Source organism: Dioscorea cayenensis, chromosome 4, assembly GCF_009730915.1.
Source record: "Dioscorea cayenensis subsp. rotundata cultivar TDr96_F1 chromosome 4, TDr96_F1_v2_PseudoChromosome.rev07_lg8_w22 25.fasta, whole genome shotgun sequence".
Taxonomy (NCBI): domain Eukaryota; kingdom Viridiplantae; phylum Streptophyta; class Magnoliopsida; order Dioscoreales; family Dioscoreaceae; genus Dioscorea; species Dioscorea cayenensis.
Genome location: NC_052474.1, coordinates 4,869,594 through 4,886,320, shown reverse-complemented (window position 1 = coordinate 4,886,320; position 16,727 = coordinate 4,869,594). Strand labels below are relative to the sequence as shown.

The window sequence follows — 16,727 nt, the reverse complement described above, 5'->3', positions numbered from 1 at the left end:
TTTCCAAGATGACAAGAAACAAATTATAGTAGAAATTTTAAGATTTGTTCCATGATGTATGTGTGGTCTTCTTGAAATCAGTGCATGATTTCATTGGCCACTAATTGTGTGTTTCTCTTGCCCTTCTTTTTAGCTTCTGTTCAATAGTCCACTTTGTCAATAGTATACTGTAAGAATAAGGATAAAAAATGATCCATGATTTCTGAAGTTTTTATGCGCACATCTAACTCATGTTCATAGACCAACGCGGCGATGATACTGATGTTTTTTTCTCCCTTTTCCAGTAATCAAAGACCATATGTGATTAATATATCATAGTGTACAATTATCATCTAAAATTCTGCAAACATCTTATTAAATCATCATCATATAGTTAAAAGCGGGCTAATACTCTCACCAACGCTTGCATGTTGAAGTCTCTCGTTGTTATATTACTGTTATTATTATTTTTTTATATTTTATGTTAGTACATCTATTCATCGATCACTCTATTTTATTTTATTTTAATAATATATAAATAAATCATATTATTAGGGGTGTGCATAAACATGAATTTAATATCTTAACATATGTGTTCTCATCTTGAGTGAGCTGATGTTCAAATTTGACTCTTTAGTAAAAACATAAATATTTTACTAAAGGACCAAATGCCAATATGCCAAAAGCTCGTTGGTTAGATCACTCTCTTATATATCAATTTCAAGTTTCAAGAGCCGTATCATAATATAACAGGAATATTTATTTATTTGTTATTTGTTATATATATATATATATAAGTTTCATATCTGACCTCATACTTTCTTAACCTAACATATATAACATTATTTTGATGATATCCCTCTATAATATAAGAACTAAGCATACAATAATACTTCTTAAAAATATTGGGAAAAACTGAATTTAGAAATTGCCTGACAACTACATCATCCATCAATCAAGTGGCAGAAATAAAAACTCCAGAAATACCAAAGAGACATGATTTCAAGAGAGAAATTGTTTAAAAAAATATATATAATTCATTCACATTCAAAAGAAACTAAATTGAAGAAGGCATTTAATTTAGCAAGGCCTGAAAACATATTAAAAAGTTAAATAGGACATAAATAAGATAGGCACATCAGTGACTGTCGGTAGCTTCATTACAACAAGGTCTGATTTCAGTGATTCATTGGGGAAATGAGAGTGAAGGAGAGACTAGAGAGCATGGGGGGGACAAGGACTAACATGTGGTGTCCTCAACTGAAGCTAGAGATGTGGTACTGCACAGCCATCAGCTCTCCCACCCAACAAATCAAGGATTATTATTTATTTATTTATTAAAAAAAAAGGGAAGCAACTGTGCACATGGCTGTCTCCTCTTGTGTACCCTTCAGAGGTCCTGGATTATTTTTTATATATGTCCCCTCCAAGATGTAAAATATTCACATATGTACACAGCAGTATAGATGTAATTGCATTTTTCAGAAGAATATCAATACTATTGTAAAATTTTCTTTTCGGTGCGTAAATGTGGAAAGATAAAAAAACATATAATTACCTGCTAGTGCTAGAAGCATGAGCAAAAAAATATATGAAAAAAATAACGATGAATTAATAGTTTAAAGGCGTATTTATCTACAGAGGTCAGTTCAAAAGAGTAGAGGTTGAACTCGTTTGCTTAAGCAAAAGGTTTCGACTTTAAAGTTAAAATTTTTGTATATGTAAAAAACACTGGAAAAATCTACCCCATTATAATCTAACATAACATGTAATCCAAACAAAAATATAAAATAGACCTTAGATTCCATCGGTAGTGAAAGCAAAACCTGACAAAATAGACAAAACAAATTGGTTTAGTGGCTCCAAAGAAATAATCCTCAGAGATGGAGCATTAATCTTAGGTGGCACTGAAGCAGGAGGAATTTATACTCTTTAGCTGATCTCAAAATTAGTTGTTCTTATTTACCCGGGTCAGCAGTGCTTAAAAATGTTTGTTTGATGCATTCATCCATTATTACCTTATGCACGTGACAGAGACCATTCAGTAAGATTGTAAGGTGTTTGTTTATGATGTCAGTAATGAAAAGACTAAAATGAGCAAAATGTTCACATTTATTCAGTTGATGGACGAAAACAAATAGTAATCCTAGTTCAGAGATCGTTAGTGGCTTTAAATTAAATTAACTGCTGTAAAACTATTGTCTATGATAATACTAACCAAAAGCTGGTAGCTATATGCAGTATAATGGCATCATCAAGGAAAGAGAGAGAAAAAGTGTGCCTCCATATTAGAACATTTATCAGATCTTAAGATAACAAAAAGTTTATTAATATACGGGCCCACTTGTACGGATAGTCATTATTGTTACAGTACTATCCCAAAGTATGAATGCTGCAATGAGCGCAGGAACAACATTAGAGGTATGAAAAGCATCACAAGAAATAATAATAACAATAACTTATGAATTGTAAAAATGCATGGTCACAAATTTACTTTCACAAAATTCCTGTTCAGAAACTGTTATTTTTCAGAGAATAGGAAAGAAAGACGATTAACTGAAGAAAATGCAAGATCGGTGCAAGAATTGCAAGTATGCCCCAGAGCTTGAATAATTTCACAGTTGGAAGAAAGAATGAATGAGAACTTGTTTAGTATTATTGAATCACCTGATTAACTTCAACAAATTAGTGTGGCAATGCTGTGAGACTGGTGAGCTTCCAGGAAGAGCCGGTTTGGGAAATGTGTAAATATTTTCTTTGGAGACTGATTTTGAACAAAGTTGTTGAGATAGACATGACATGCGACATCAGACCCACATCAAATTGCAGAAATTCTTTATATAGAGAATGCTGGTACCTGACTGCTTTAAAGACCTTCCCAGAAAGCATCTCCAGGGTTCAGTTCCATCTTAGTACCCTTGTTTTTCAGATAATTAGTGCATGCCTATCTATAAACAAGAAAGGGACAGGATTGTTAAATAAGTTAACATGCAGTATGAAATCCTACAAGATGTTGACAATGCACAAAAAGCAATTAACTCAAGCTAGTTTGTGGCGAACTCCATTCATGATTACATGATACGAATTTTTTCATCTGAATATGTACATTTCTATGTATTCTCATACAATTCAATAATCAGAAAAGAATTTATCATGTTGAACCATATGATGCAACTCAAGATGAGAAAATGGATAGCTACATCAAAACAAAAATGGTAAGTATATTATGACAAAGGTTGATATATACTAGAAGTGTCCATCCCAACTCCTATGTAAAAAATGATACCTTGTTTTGATTTATGGTGTTCTTAGATCTAGTTGCCTTGCCGAAGGAAAAAAAAAATCATATAAAATATGTTTGAATATGATAAAATATTCTCCATCAATTGCAAAAGTAGATAATGCAATAAAACACAGCAACATACCTTATGTAGGTAAAAACTCATTGGATGAATTATCTTAAATTATGATGTAATAGAGTTTATAAGAACACAAGCTTGCATTGTATTTGATGCAACCAGATTTTCAACATAAATGGCAGCAGTCAGGGAGCCATTTTATCACTAAACATACTTGGAGAAAATGTTAAGAGTCACTGACCATATTCAAGGACTTGATTCAATAGTACATAAATTGCTCAAGAACTAGCTAGGTCATTCCTAAACAACTTTTATGAATGATACACACCTTGCCCAACGCTTGCTCAAAGTTAAGCATCTCAACGTAAGTCAACCAACTGGACAGGTGACTGCCAACAAACAACAATAAACAACTTTCATGAATGAAATCAGCATAAAAACATTTAATAGCAATCCTATCACAAATGACTAAGGGAGGAGAACCTGCAATTGTTGATAAGACCAGAAACGGGAGCAGGATTACATTCTTGAAGTCTGACGAGGATGGCAATCAGCACAAACACTTACTGAAGAGAGCGTTGACAACAATTCAAGGGCTATCACATTACCAATAATCATTACACGAGCAGGAGCCATTTCTGAAATGATGAAACCTATGTGAATCTCTAACAACTATCTGACGATCGACAAGCTTAGCTATCAACTTGATAGCAGAGTGGCAGTCACTGCACACCCGGAGGTTCTTGATGATCTGAATTGTGGTTCCAGGGGCTGTGCTGAGAATTGCAAATGCAACAGCCAGCTTCTCGCTATGAACTCGTAATGCTGTCTCCTTCTCTTCTTCATCCACATCATGCAGAACTGATCCTGTATCTGGAACATAGCCAGCCTCCTGCATCCTCACAGTTAGCTTATCCAAATAGTCATAGATCTCTTCATGCTTGAGATGCCTTCGATCCCCAATTAAGAAAACATGAATTCTTCCTTTGAGCTCTACTGAACTATATCCTGGGGTTTTTATCATCTTTCTCTGCTTCATTAAAACTCTCATCTTTTCAACATCTCTCCACATGCCAGCATCCGCATAGACATTTGAGAGAAGCACATAATATCCACAGTTTTTTGGATCTAATTCAAATAGTTTCTTTGCAGAAATCTCTGCTAGCTTGACATTTTTATGTACCCTACATGCACTCAGAAGAGCCCCCCACACCATAAAATCTGGTTTAACTCTCATGGCTTTAATCAAATCATAGGCTTCCTCAATGCACCCTGCACGCGCAAGAAGATCCACCATGCATCCATAATGTTCCACCTCAGGTTTGATACCATATTCTTCCTGCATAGCAGTAAACCAGTGACGGCCTTTACCTAACAGACCTGCATGGCTGCATGCTGCAAGGACTGATACAAAGGTTATATGGTTTGGCTTTGGACCAGATTTCCTCATCTCATCAAAGACTTCAAGAGCTTCTTCACCACGACCATGCATGCCATAACCAGCAACCATGGCAGACCATGACTTAATGTTCTTATCCTTCATTCGATTGAAGGCTTTCCTAGCCATCTCTACCCTCCCGCACTTGCAGTACATGTCAACAATTGAGGTGCCCACATAAACATCCTCCTCCAAACACATCCTGATAGCCTAACAGAGAAAGAGAAAAAGCTTACAGAGGATATTTGAGGTATTACAAAATACCCAGATCATTTATGATTGATAATATTAGACTATTTAGTAGTCTCGCATTGGTTAACTTGATAAATATGGATATGAATATGTAAGCTGGGTCTCTCACCCTATTATAAGCTTAAGCTTTTTTATGGTTTGAATTAAGTCTAGATAATATGCTTGGTATGTATAACATGATAGAAGGATGTTATTATTATACAATTCTTATGCTATTCTATGAAGCTTAAGGATGAATTGATTATTATCTTATTCGTTTTTACATTATGCCAAGAAGAGTCTACTTCCAGTCTTCCAGATGTAGAAAGTATTGTATGAGCCTTAATACATAAAAGGTCCAAGAACAACCAGGCATGTGCTATCCAGAGTTACCAAGTATTGATGGGGGTAGCAACTCTGAAGTGTTTGAACTTTAAGGTAGAAATTGAGAAGGAATGTGGATGAACCTCTTCATCTAAAATTTTACTTTCTTTAACAGAAAGCTAATTCATATACAGCTTGTTAATTCAGGCAAAGGATAAGGCAGCTATTCTAAAGTGAATGCATGGTGCCATGTGATTTGCAGTATAGTGGCACATTATTCAATTTAACTAAAACTATTATAGTCCAGCTATATAAATTAAAAGCGAAAATGAGCATAAGAAATGATTACACAACCCACAATCAACATGACCTGGAAGCCATACTTTGCTAAACCAAGCAATAAAGCTAAATCAAATAGCTTAAAATCTAAAGTTCTCCTGATAGCCTCTCTATCTGATTACTATGGATGTTGATTTGGTAACTAACTTTAGGTGCTAAAATCACCTGATTATGAATGCATTTCCCCATCTGCAAGGCACCGGCATGAGCACAACCAAGGAGCACAGCAGACAGCGTCACTGCATTATAACGAGCATCACCACTCCTCAACATCAAGGTGTATAACTCTAAAGCCTCCGTGGACAAGCCATTCTGCGCATAAACAGCGATCACCGTGTTCCATGACACATTGTCCCTCAGAGACATTTCATCAAACACCTTCCTGGCAACATCCAAGACACCACATTTCGCATAAGCATCCATCAGAGTATTCCCCACTCCTGTCTCCATCTCAAGCCCCAACTTCACCAAAGCGCCATGAAACCCTCTCGTGACCTTCCTTTCCGCAATCCGCGCACAAGCCGATAAAGCTGACACAGCAGCGACGTAGTCCACTTCCGATCCACCCTCTTCAGCAAAGAAGCACTTAAAAGTGTGAAGAGCTTCTCGTGCGGCCTCATTCCAGACGTAACCCACAATCATGGACGTCCAGACGACGACGTTCTTCACAGGCGTATCATCGAACGCCTTCCGAGCATCATCTACGACGTGACACTTGGAGTACATGTCGATGAGGGCGGAGGCGACAAAGAGATTAGGATGGAGGCCAAGGAGAAAAGCTTGGAGATGGAGCTGCTGGCCGGAGCATAAGGAGCCAAGGGCGGCGGAAGATTTCAAAGCACAGGGAAAGGAAGATCGGTCGGGCTTCACGTAGAGCCTTCGCATGGAGGAGAAGGCGTGGAGGGCTTCCTTGAAGTCGCCGGCTCGGGCGAGGTCGGCGATGGCGGAGTTCCATGAAGAGACGGAGTTCTTGTCGACGATGCGGTTGAAGTGAGCGAGGAGAAGGGTCTTTGAGTTTGCGCGGGAGACGGAGGAAGAGGAGTAGAAGAAGAAGAAGGATTTGGCGGGAAGAAGAGGATGAAAGAGTGGTGTGATGATGGCCGTTAGTTTGGAGCATGAGAGCCTCATTCCAATTGATTGCCACTAAAATTGAAAAACTTTGATGGATTTGTATATATAGAGGTAACCCATGCATGCACCAATTCAAATTTTTCTTCTCTATCAAAAGTGATCAGTACTACTGTATATATATATCAGGCCGTATGTGCACAGATCAAAAATTAATAAAAGATTTAATTGTGAGTTCGCACTTATGACCGTGATCCCATTACCATTATTATTTTTAACAAATCTCAAACTTTATATTTTTTAAATATTTTTTTAAATAATAACATCAAATATTATTAAATTATAAGTTTTTTTAATTTAATTCAAAATTTACAAATGATAACTATTATAAATATAAATGTAAACATCCTATAATTAGGACATCCACAAACGTACAAGTCGGCAACGATCAAACAGTATTACTGCACTGCCACGTTTAAATCTCACCTCATTGTCACTGACATTAAGATCCGTACACCAACAAAAGTGCAAACCCGATTCATTTGGTCATCAATTTTAACAAACTCTCACCAGATCTATCTCATCTTAATTTCTCTCTCTCTCTCTCTCTCTCTCTCTCTCTCACTTCTTGAAACGCCAACATCGCACGCCACCTACGCAAACGCGCAGACAACTCTCGTGATCTACTCCATCGCGGCCCCAGACCCCGGTCCTCCCCGTTTCCAACGCCCATCTCCGCGAAATCCCAGCCCTCCGTTCCCGATCCAACGGACCCTAATCGTTCCCAAATCTGGCTGGGATCTCCCTCTCTCGGTCTATATAAAAGCGAGGTCGGACGTGATGGAGAGGAGGCGCACCGAAAGCCCTGTTTACTTGCGCCAAGGCAGCGGCGGCTCCAGTAGCACGGGCTCCTCATCGCCGGCTATGTCGCCGGCGCATCACCGCTCGGCGTCTGTGTCTGGGATCTCTGGCGTGCGCCGGACTCAGAATGTCGCAGCGAGAGCCGCTGCTGCCAGGCTCGCGCAGGTCATGGCGTCGCAGAGTGCTGCTGGCGATGAGGATGAGGATGATGACGGAGAGATCCCGATTGCTGGCTCTGGGTTTCGGTACTCAGCTCCGATAAGGGCTTCACCGGCCAACAGTAGCAATGGCGGTGTTAGTGGTGGTGTTGGGGCCTCGTTGCTTGGGAGGACCACTAGATCTCCTTCCCCTGCGGTAAGTTTTTATTTTTGTTATCTGTTTTGTGAGAAATGTTTAGATCTCTGTTAACTTGAACATTTTCCTGCGGCGAATTTGCGAATTTTGTAGTTTATGTGATTGAGACTTAATTAGTGAGAGCTTATTACTAGTAGATCTCTGTTAAATCTCGATTATAGAAGCGATTCATGCACGATAAATAACATCAGTTTATTTTGCTATGCCTTTTTATGAACATTTTGATAAACTGATCTAGATCCAATGGAACATCTTTACATTATTCAGTGGAAGGAGGCACGATGTGCAAAATTAGAGTCTTTCTGTGATGTTCTTAGTAGAAGTTTCAGTTCATTTGTGGCATTTGTAGATAAGCTTATTGCAATGTGTGAAATCTATTGTGCTGGATCATGAGAAAATGCTGAAATCTAAGGTGGCAATTGAGCCGTGGCATTGTTTTGGGTTGCTGATATCTAATTTACAATGGAATTTTTGTTACAAATTTCTGGCAAATGTTTATGAAATTCTCAGTATTTTATATATTTATATTTATTGTTATTATTTATAAGAAATGCTGACAAGCCACTGTTTTCGGCAAAGACATGCATTGAACCATCAACCTCTCACTTGGTGAGGGAGTGCCTTGCCAACTTTTCTATGAGAAGGTTGGTTTCAGTATGATTTCCATATGATGATTGGCTCATTTGGTTTTGTCACATTTGAATTAGTTAGGTCGGAACTTTGTAGAGCACACTCCATCAGTTCGCTCCTCATCAACTGGAAGACCTTCAGTTTCAGTCCGTACAGCACCAATGGTACCTCCAAGTAGAACGTCGTTAAGGACCCCGTCACCCATTCCACCAATAGAAACTCCTATTGATCAGCATAGAGAGAAAAGGTGGCAATTCTGCATCCATATCATCCTATTTTTAAGAAAGAGATATTCATTATCACATATCACATCATGATAAACACATGTCACAGGTTTCCTGCTGATATGAGGCATTTAAAGTCAAGAGAAATAAGTGATCAACGTGAAGCTTCTGCACTTAGAGATGAGGTATTATATATATTTGTGCCTAATATTTTTTATTTGTTGTAAGTGCAAATTATTGGCCAAAGCTTTTCACTATGATTTCTTGGTTATTTTAAAGCATACCTGCTCTCAGGGTAGTCCAAAACCCTGCTAAGGGCAGCCTGAACTTGAACAGGCTTGTTCAAGGTGCTCTTCTCTGGGTTGGAGTAAGCTCCAACCAGTTTATAATCTCTCACAAACAGATATGCCATGTTGTCTTTGCCCCTGTTTGTTGACAGCGAGTCAAGTATCTCTGAATCTGGATTGAAGCCCTCATCTAGTGTTTAAGATATGGAATATGGCGGTGGAATTTATCTCAAAATCCGTCTTTTGGTTAAGATTCTAAGTCTTTGATTTATAGACAAATAGAATGTGAGTTGAAATACAGTATCTCCATGGCCATTATATTTCAAATACTTGAAATAAACACCCTCATTCCCAGAGAATCACAAACCTTAGGTGTGTTTGTTTTCATAGAATAGGCCGCTGAGGATGGCTGTATAAGTGTTTGATTAATCATTATCAAGTGATAATAGATGTTCCAATGTCATCCTTGAGAATGCTCATTGTCATGAAAACTCTGAGGAGGCATCCACTCTCATGTGGTTGGGTTTGCTCATTCTCACTTTAAGTGGGAGTCCTAGTGTATAATTGCATACTGATCAATTTGATAGTTTTGAATTGTATATTAATTTACCAAATCTTTAAATTTAAACCAATAGTCCATCTTTTGAATAATGTGTTTTTAAAATTGTAATACTATAAAATGCACAACAAACTCAAATGTTGATATTTAAAAATAAAAAAAATATAAGGGAAATGACCACTCATTTGTACAGAACTTTGACTCTGTTAAAGCCCTTCCCGGGCAAATATTATTTTTATATATGAATTGAGTTATATACACCTTCTAACTGATTAAGCTTTCGAAACCTTTTAAAATAGTTTAGTTGCATGGGTATCTACCTATGGAAAACCCATATATGGGTATTTATGGTCTTTGACATTTTCATTATTATTATTATTATTTTCACTTTATAGTCTAATTACATATTTACCCTTTGGAATTTGTGATTACATGTGTGTTCCCACTGAATTTATATAATTGCTCCATAATTTTCAACAATTTTTTTAATGTAATTCTATTTAAACTAAATTTATCACAGATTATACATGTATCTACCTATGGAAAACCCATATATGGGTATTTATGGTCTTTTGACATTTTCATTATTATTATTATTATTTTCACTTTATAGTCTAATTACATATTTACCCTTTGGAATTTGTGATTACATGTGTGTTCCCACTGAATTTATATAATTGCTCCATAATTTTCAACAATTTTTTTAATGTAATTCTATTTAAACTAAATTTATCACAGATTATACATGTATCTACCTATGGAAAACCCATATATGGGTATTTATGGTCTTTGACATTTTCATTATTATTATTATTATTTTCACTTTATAGTCTAATTACATATTTACCCTTTGGAATTTGTGATTACATGTGTGTTCCCACTGAATTTATATAATTGCTCCATAATTTTCAACAATTTTTTTAATGTAATTCTATTTAAACTAAATTTATCACAGATTATACATGTTTTTAAATGCTTTATTTTAGTTATGAAGATATAGGAATATAGTCAAGAAAAATAAAATGAAGAAGAAGAAGAAGAATATCACAACCCTAATTTCCCGTAGTTGTAATCCTTATAATATATGTTTTAAATGAATAAATGGATACTGATTTAATATTTTATTATGTAATATCTTTTTATTCCAGCGTGTTATATTGTAAACAGAACATGATAATGGGACTGGTAATTCCGTTCCATTCTAGCCTTGATACATTTCGGCTTACCAAGCACATGATGCTCTTCTATTTATTTCCTTATATACAAATTTTTCAACATAAAATAACAAATGAAAATAGATTTAGATTTAGTTTGGATTGACATCTCAAAAAAGTGCTTTCTTTCATTTTAGTAGAAGTGCTTCTAGAAAAAAAAAGTGCTTCTCCAGACTAAGTTAAGCATTTTTTTTTATTTTGTACTTGGATTAGCTTTTCTGTAGAAGTAGAAGCTATAAAAAATTAAAAATAAGCTAAAAAACAGCTTTTTCGTGTTCGGTCATGACTAGCTTTCTCAAAAAAACCTGTTTTTTTAGCTTTTTTACAACTTCTGCTTTTGCAAAAAAGCCAATACAAACTTTTTTTGAATTCAGAAGTGTTTAACTTATAAAAAAACACTTCTAGGTTTTCCAAAAACTAATCCAAACAAGCCCAATGGATTATGAAAGAAGTTAGTAATATTTGCTTCTGACATAGATCAAGAAAATAAACACTTGATAGAGCAATCAAATTGGTTGACTATTGGAGAATAAACAAGGATGAGGTATATGATATCAGGCACAAAAGTTGGATTGGTTATCCTCAATGAAGGATATGAACTCGAAGTAGGTTGGCATCATTAGGAAAGGTTTGGGACAAACCTGAGTTACAGGAATAACAACATAGAAGAACCTCCAGGACAATCTTTTTGATGGTTATGACTAATGACCGACTATAGGTAGCTGGAATTCTCTTTTTGAGTGAAAAAAAGTTGAAAATGTTTTTAAACTTACCCCTTTTTCCTCTTGCAGCTTGATATGCTTCAAGAAGAGAATGACAATATTCTTGAAAAGGTGTGCTGTAGCCTTCCATATTACATAGAAGAGCTGTTGTTTTTTCTAGGCATTTGACAAGATAATGGAATATTGTTATTCAGTTCCGACTTGCTGAAGTTAAAAGTGAGGAAGCAGAAGCCAGGGTCAGGGAGCTCGAGAAACAGGTCCCTTTCTGTATTCATTGTCCTTTTGCTTGTGTTTATGAATGTTGCTGTTTAGCACAGGCATAATGAGCTTAATTTATGTAGCATTGGGTTGGCTTATTTCTATTGAAGCTTAATATGCTCACTCTGGAGGTGCTTCCACCTTTTTTTTTTCATCACGGAGCTATAGGTTTTTTTTTTCAATAGTTCATTCCTATTTGCAGCACTATGTGTTCTTTTCTGATTATCACACTGATACCATATTTCTCTATCTGTGTTCATCTAATCTGATTTGACTTAATCGAGACTAGAAAATATGGATGTGCCTGCTTTTGAAAATTGACAAACTATTTCAATGAAGGCATGATTTTCTTTACCTTTCTATTGCAGAAAGGAAATCTAATGGTATCTGATATTTTTAACAATTCTACTTGTTGTTGTCAGTAATGTTTGATATAAAACAATATTGGAGAAATGAGCTGAGTGTGTAACTTCTATTTTCAGGTTGCTGCTCTTGGTGAGGGTGTGTCTTTAGAAGCCCGGCTGCTAAGCAGGCTAGTGTCAAGTTCTGCAGTCATTAGTAATTGCTTTTTTGCGTGCATTCTGGCATTTAACTTGTTATTTTCAGGAAGGAGGCTGCACTACGCCAACGGGAGGTAACTTCTTGACAAATAGCTCTGCTTCTTTATTTTTTTTATACTTTTTATTTTTTGTTTTTGCAAACTTCCCCTGCTCTCATAGCTTGGTGCGTCATCAAATGCCAACCTGGGTGGCATTTAAGGTTTTTTAATTTGAGCTTTTGAAATGACTTTTCTGTCAAAATTCAGGCTGCTCTTAAAGCTGCCAAGCAGACCAAGGATGGAAGAGACGAGGAAATAATTGCTATTCAACAAGAATTGGAGGTACTTTTTTTGCCATTGTTACTGTCCATTTTGTGGTTAACCTGATGTTGTTAAAATCTATTGCCTGATTCCTTTTTTAATCCTTACTTCACAATTAATTCTGAAATTTTCGTCTAAGCAGTCTGCAAAAGAGGAGGTTGCGAATGCAGTCGAGCAACTCAGAGAAGCTGAATCCGAAACAAAGTCTCTTCGCTCTATGACACAGAGAATGGTTTTAACTCAAGAAGAGATGGTTTGTGTTCTCATCATCAATTACTGTATAGGATTTCTTCTGGTCAGGGCAACAATCCATACTGATCTGATTAAAAGAGCTTCTTACTTTATAGGAAGAGGTTGTTCTGAAGAGGTGTTGGCTTGCTCGTTACTGGGGTTTAGCTGTTCAACTTGGTAATCCACATTGCTATGATTTGTTCAGATCGTTTAAGCTCGGGTGATATTGTTTTAATGTATTAGATGTCACTTTTTATTTTATTTGTTTATTTAGTTATTTTGTGTATGCCTTTAGAATATTTTCTATTTTCTATGATGTGTTTTCCATCAATGTGTTGTTTCTTTTTTTTATCCATCATTTTCTCTATTTTATTTGTGCATCAAACACTTATTACTAGGTCCTAATCAATTCACAAGCTCAAGCATATAGAAAGAGAGACTATTCAAAACCAATTTGTTAAATTAATTGGTAGGGACTATCCAAAGCCAATTTGTTTAATTAACTGATGTGGAACTATCAGTTATTCCACTATATTGAGCATTCCAATTGGCATATTTAGATTAATGCAGTACAGCAATCTCCTGAGGTATAGTTCTCTGGAGATATCCACCACTGACAAGATGTGATCATCTATCAAACAGAAATTATCATTTTATGAGACTTCTGGTTGTGATATATGGTTGATTTTTGCTGCATTCCTGATATCATGTCTGATTTATATATATGCACAAGCATATATTTATATTTATATATTTTTGTTTATGTAGGTATCTATCCAGAAACTGCAGCGGAAAAACATGAGCATTGGTCATCATTAGCCCCTCTACCTTTTGAAGTTGTTCTTTCTGCCGGTCAAAAAGCTAAGGAGGAACCTAGGAAACAAGGCACAACATATCTTCAGTACTAGCTTTGGCAGATTATCCTTCTTGTTGTTTTTATGTTTTCAAGAAATATTTACTTTGTCTTTAATAATCTAAGGTGATAACAATTCTGAGGGGAGAAACAAGCTTGTGCATGATATGAGTGATATTACTGGAGAAGGCAATATAGAGAGCATGCTTTTGGTTGAGAAGGGTTTAAGAGAACTGGCATCTTTGAAGGTCACTTTTCCTGGTTTTGTTTTTATGCCTGATAATTATTTTCTCAATTGAATTCAGTTTCTTAAAATCTGAGTGACACTGCTATTTTCTTCCCCTTTATCCTTGAATTGGCATACGATGCTGAATATTAATGGCCTTCTTTCTCATACTTGGTTATTAATTTAATATCCAGGTGGAGGATGCTGTGGTTATTGCATTAGGTCAGCATCGACGCCCAAATTTTGTGCGGCAATCCACATCAGGTTTGTTGATATACATTTTGTTTATTAACTGTTAATAATATGCAAATGGTTAGAATTTCCTTAGTGGTAGTATAGAACTGTTATAGGAAAAGCTAGATGCAATTGTTGCTTGAATAATCAGTTTAATGCTATCCTTTTCCTGTTCTAATCTTGTTATGGGTTTTATGACCAATGGCTGCTGTATAGAGATGCTATATGATTGTCTGGTTTCTCACGTCAGTGAAATGCTATTAAGTTCTCTTTCTGTTAAGATATTCAAAATGTATGTCCTCATATTGGAGAACTTGATAACTTCTGGCTCAAAATTTGTGAGTCTACAATGCATCAGTGCAAGCAGTTATCAAGTTCTCAGATAATGTAGAAGATTAATGAGTTGTGATCTGGAACTCTTTTATTACTTCTCTCTTGTTTTTTTGTTTGTTTGTTTGTTAATTTATCATGTACATGAAATGCTATCTTGGATGCTTAATTAATCTAAGGTACTGCACATCCTGTCCAAAACCTGTCCATTATTTTAGGCTTCTGCTAAAATTGGTAATAATATAGGTTTATGTGATTTCTGAAGAACAGCAAAATCCTAGTTGTGATTTGGAAAATGAAAACAGATCAAGGGTGACGACAAGAGTGATCTGGAACATATACAATGCACAAATATATTAATCCCTGTATGGGCAAAAAAACATATAAAAATTGAAGATAATGGAAACCACAGCTTTATTGAAGAACAAAAAATATGCACATGAGACAAGGCAAGTCTCAGTGTCTGGATCTAGTCTTCCATTGCTTTACTGATTGTGGATCTTCTTTATTTCAGTGTTTCTGCACTCCAATATAGACTGCTAATGCTATTGAATAACGCTAAAATGCATGGTGATTGGCTACTAGAATACTCCATTGTCTTAGCAATGTGTGCTTTCCATGTGTAACTTCATCTTTTCTTTCTATGTCAAGGAATATAACAAATCATTCATATGCCTTTTTTTTTCCTGCATTCAGATCTCAAGTCACCTGGTGATCCAAAGTTTGTGGAGGCATTTGGTAATGTTCATACTCTTTTTTCTGCAGAGATAGCCTTCTATTGGTTGATTCTGATGGTTGTCTCCCTTGTTGAGACCATCCATAAATATTGCTAGCATCAAGTTTAGAAGTCTTATTTGTATAACTGGTCCTTACATGCATTTTCTTTTCTTTTTCTTTTTATTTTTTTTGTGTAGTTTATTTATGTCTTATTTTCATCCTCTATGGACATATATATTTTGTAAGCTTTTGGTAAAAATATCACTAACCAAAATTTACATTTCTCACAGAACTCAACCAAGAGGAGGCAGAAGATGTTCTTTTCAAGCAGGTACTTTTTGTTAAAATATTTATTACAAAAAATGATGTATGATATTGATTAAGCATCTGGTATAGCTTGGTGCACCACCTTTACTTTCTGCATGCATATTTAATCATGTGTACTGGTGAGTTCTTCATAAGCTCACCCTTCATAAGTGATGAGAGTTCGAATTATGGATAAGGACACATTTCTGGGAGCGTGAGTAGTGGTTGTGTGTGGGTGGTCCCAGAGCCATGTGTGCGTGGACCCTGTCCCTATTTACTCTGTTGAGGCTTGTGCATGCCTCTGCCTTTTTTAGCGGTCTAGCTGTCCATCTTGGCAAAAAATCATTTGTACTTGTTTCCTGCAGGCCTGGCTGACATACTTTTGGAGAAGGGCAAAAACTCATGGTGTTGAAAAAGATATTGCTGAAGAACGACTGCAGTTTTGGATCAGCCGCAGCAACCAGTCACCAACTTCTCATGATGCTGTTGATGGTAAGTCGAACATCACTGGACTGTTATGTACTGCTGTTTGTCATCAACATTAAATGCTAAAATATTCCAAAATGGGCATGCTGTTTGATGTTTCTTGTATAAAATTTGTCCTCCTGGGAGTGCAAATAGTTTTTTTTTTTAAACGGTCCCGAACATCTATGTCATGTGTTCTGTGTTTTGTTGTGTCAGTGGAGCGTGGTTTGATGGAACTGAGAAAGCTGGGGATTGAGCAACAACTCTGGGAGGCTTCCCGGCGGGATATCGAGCAAAAACTACCCACTGATGCTGAAATTTCTTAGTGAATATTACCTTTTGGTTGTCCATTCAATTTGTCTATTTTTATTTGTTTGATTCAACATGAACTTTCACTTTAGAGGTCCACCTTGAGCTATTGCGTTCTTGCGAATGAGTCATATATACACAGACGGCATTGATCATTGTATGAGTTCTGGATGTTTTGGGAAAACCATCTCTCCTGTAAATAGGTGGCTTTGATTTATTTCTGCCATTTTGGTTATTAATGTTGTAGTTTTGATGATCTATAATTCTAAAACCTTGTGAGTGAAACACCCGGCATTTCATTTGTAAAATGTGTCCCAAGTTTTCAATGTTATGGCTGTGAAGGGGAGACC

General features: G+C 36.2%; 2 protein-coding genes across 4 annotated transcripts; one reads left to right on the top strand and one right to left on the bottom strand.

Moving 5' to 3' along the window:
• Window positions 1-1,078: 1,078 nt before the first annotated feature.
• Window positions 1,079-6,856, bottom strand: LOC120259582 (pentatricopeptide repeat-containing protein At3g26782, mitochondrial). Of its 2 annotated transcripts, XM_039267221.1 has the most exons (5): window positions 5,836-6,856; window positions 3,822-4,986; window positions 3,667-3,727; window positions 2,837-2,927; window positions 1,079-2,743 (listed from the first exon to the last, which is right to left on the bottom strand). In XM_039267221.1, the coding sequence occupies exons 1-2, from the start codon at window positions 6,796-6,798 to the stop codon at window positions 3,943-3,945; spliced, it is 2,007 nt and encodes a 668-aa protein (XP_039123155.1). In that variant the 5' UTR covers window positions 6,799-6,856; the 3' UTR covers window positions 1,079-2,743; window positions 2,837-2,927; window positions 3,667-3,727; window positions 3,822-3,942. The 2 variants fall into 2 exon arrangements, with proteins under 2 accessions (XP_039123155.1, XP_039123154.1); XM_039267220.1 differs by having other exon boundaries at window positions 1,079-2,927.
• A 495-nt stretch (window positions 6,857-7,351) lies between these two features.
• Window positions 7,352-16,474, top strand: LOC120258931 (coiled-coil domain-containing protein SCD2-like). 2 transcript variants are annotated; one of them, XM_039266411.1, is made up of 17 exons: window positions 7,352-7,953; window positions 8,661-8,830; window positions 8,917-8,992; window positions 11,659-11,700; window positions 11,784-11,846; window positions 12,330-12,379; window positions 12,454-12,481; window positions 12,653-12,727; window positions 12,849-12,959; window positions 13,054-13,114; window positions 13,706-13,822; window positions 13,917-14,038; window positions 14,211-14,280; window positions 15,277-15,318; window positions 15,588-15,628; window positions 15,969-16,095; window positions 16,285-16,474. In XM_039266411.1, the coding sequence occupies exons 1-17, from the start codon at window positions 7,579-7,581 to the stop codon at window positions 16,392-16,394; spliced, it is 1,680 nt and encodes a 559-aa protein (XP_039122345.1). In that variant the 5' UTR covers window positions 7,352-7,578; the 3' UTR covers window positions 16,395-16,474. The 2 variants fall into 2 exon arrangements, with proteins under 2 accessions (XP_039122345.1, XP_039122346.1); XM_039266412.1 differs by having other exon boundaries at window positions 7,829-7,953; window positions 8,665-8,830.
• The last annotated feature ends 253 nt before the right edge of the window (window positions 16,475-16,727 follow it).

Bases quoted from the DNA above. Each gene is read 5' to 3' on its own strand.
- LOC120259582 (XM_039267220.1), bottom strand. From the start codon at position 6,798: ATGAGGCTCTCATGCTCCAAACTAACGGCCATCATCACACCACTCTTT. The intron at 4,987-5,835 runs GTGATTTTAGCA...TTTCTCTGTTAG, and splicing joins GGAAATGCATTCATAATCAG to GCTATCAGGATGTGTTTGGA.
- LOC120258931 (XM_039266411.1), top strand. From the start codon at position 7,579: ATGGAGAGGAGGCGCACCGAAAGCCCTGTTTACTTGCGCCAAGGCAGC. The intron at 7,954-8,660 runs GTAAGTTTTTAT...CATTTGAATTAG, and splicing joins CTAGATCTCCTTCCCCTGCG to TTAGGTCGGAACTTTGTAGA. The intron at 12,728-12,848 runs GTACTTTTTTTG...TCGTCTAAGCAG, and splicing joins CTATTCAACAAGAATTGGAG to TCTGCAAAAGAGGAGGTTGC.